General features: G+C 33.3%; 1 protein-coding gene across 1 annotated transcript in view; it reads right to left on the bottom strand.

Moving 5' to 3' along the window:
* Nucleotides 1–1025: 1025 nt before the first annotated feature.
* The window catches only part of LOC119594200 (lysosomal alpha-glucosidase-like), a 23350-nt gene continuing 23205 nt past the window's right edge, over nucleotides 1026–1170 (bottom strand). Inside the window, exon 22 of the mRNA XM_037943271.1 lies at nucleotides 1026–1091. Coding sequence (XP_037799199.1) covers nucleotides 1029–1091 — 63 coding nt within the window. The 3' untranslated portion in view covers nucleotides 1026–1028. The remainder of the gene's footprint in view (nucleotides 1092–1170) is intronic.

Consider the following 1170-nt stretch of genomic DNA (forward strand, 5'->3'; position numbering starts at 1 on the left):
TATGAAATCAAATTTACTCATATTGATAGTCATACAAGGGTATTTCAAGCAATTCGTTATGACAATGAACCAACTAAAATTCACAACTATAGAGAAAAAAACTCATAAGCAAGGTTGCTATACTTTGAACTCCAATTTTACTCACACAAATTGGACTTCTATAAGAACTAACAAGGGAAAAATTATGTGTTTTATATAACACGAGAACTAGAGGGCAAAAAGACTTGACTTGAGTCATATATCACCTAGTATACACATATAAGCTTATCTAAGATAAACCTCTCAAAATCTTGGAAGCTGGCATACCTATACCCTAATACCACATTTTGCAAGCTAGGTCTTTAGTTATATATATATCTAAATACTGTTACTGGCATGCACCTTAAATGTTAGCCCCTGTAAGCAATGGAAGCAAAACTTTCTTAAGCTAATATGTGGATTATTAAGTAAACAACTTTTCTCACTCTCAATCTTATCTTATTGCAACATGATTCATAGGATTGTCATTGTTGTGTGCTGGTGTCAATAATATTTGTGCGAATACACATGGTACCTCTTGGAACATTCCCTACCATTCAGGTCACACTATATCTCCTGTTCAGAAAAGAACTGCACATTCACGACTCATTTCCATCAAGATTACAATAACAATACCCCAAACTTGGGTAGTAAACCTCAAAAGGACCTATAATGTTTGCTGTGAGGGCACTTTACTAACAACAGTTTGTCTGCTAATCTTAATCCTATATGGTTTATCATTAAAAAGAATAATAATAATATTTGGTCACTGTTCAATTTTTTTATATCTTTTCATCTCACTTTTTCATTTACATTTTATAATTCACCCAGACATAAAACTATCACACATACCGGTACAATCACTGGGGCAAGACAATGATCTCTTCAAAGTACCTCTTTCTTTAAAAACAAAATATATATATATATCTGCTTCAAGATGAACCTACATTACAAACTGCATCATTCATGGCATGGCTGACTTGCACAGGAAGCCCAATTCTTTGTTATTTTTACTTCCATCTCACAATAAAACTCTTCAACAGGCTCTGCGAGAATCCATCAACGGTCAGAAACTGAAATAGACAGATTGACATTGACCATTAATTACAATATCTGTGAACAGAGTTTTCTACTGACAAGCACTAATGTTAT

Source organism: Penaeus monodon, chromosome 33, assembly GCF_015228065.2.
Source record: "Penaeus monodon isolate SGIC_2016 chromosome 33, NSTDA_Pmon_1, whole genome shotgun sequence".
NCBI lineage: Eukaryota > Metazoa > Arthropoda > Malacostraca > Decapoda > Penaeidae > Penaeus > Penaeus monodon.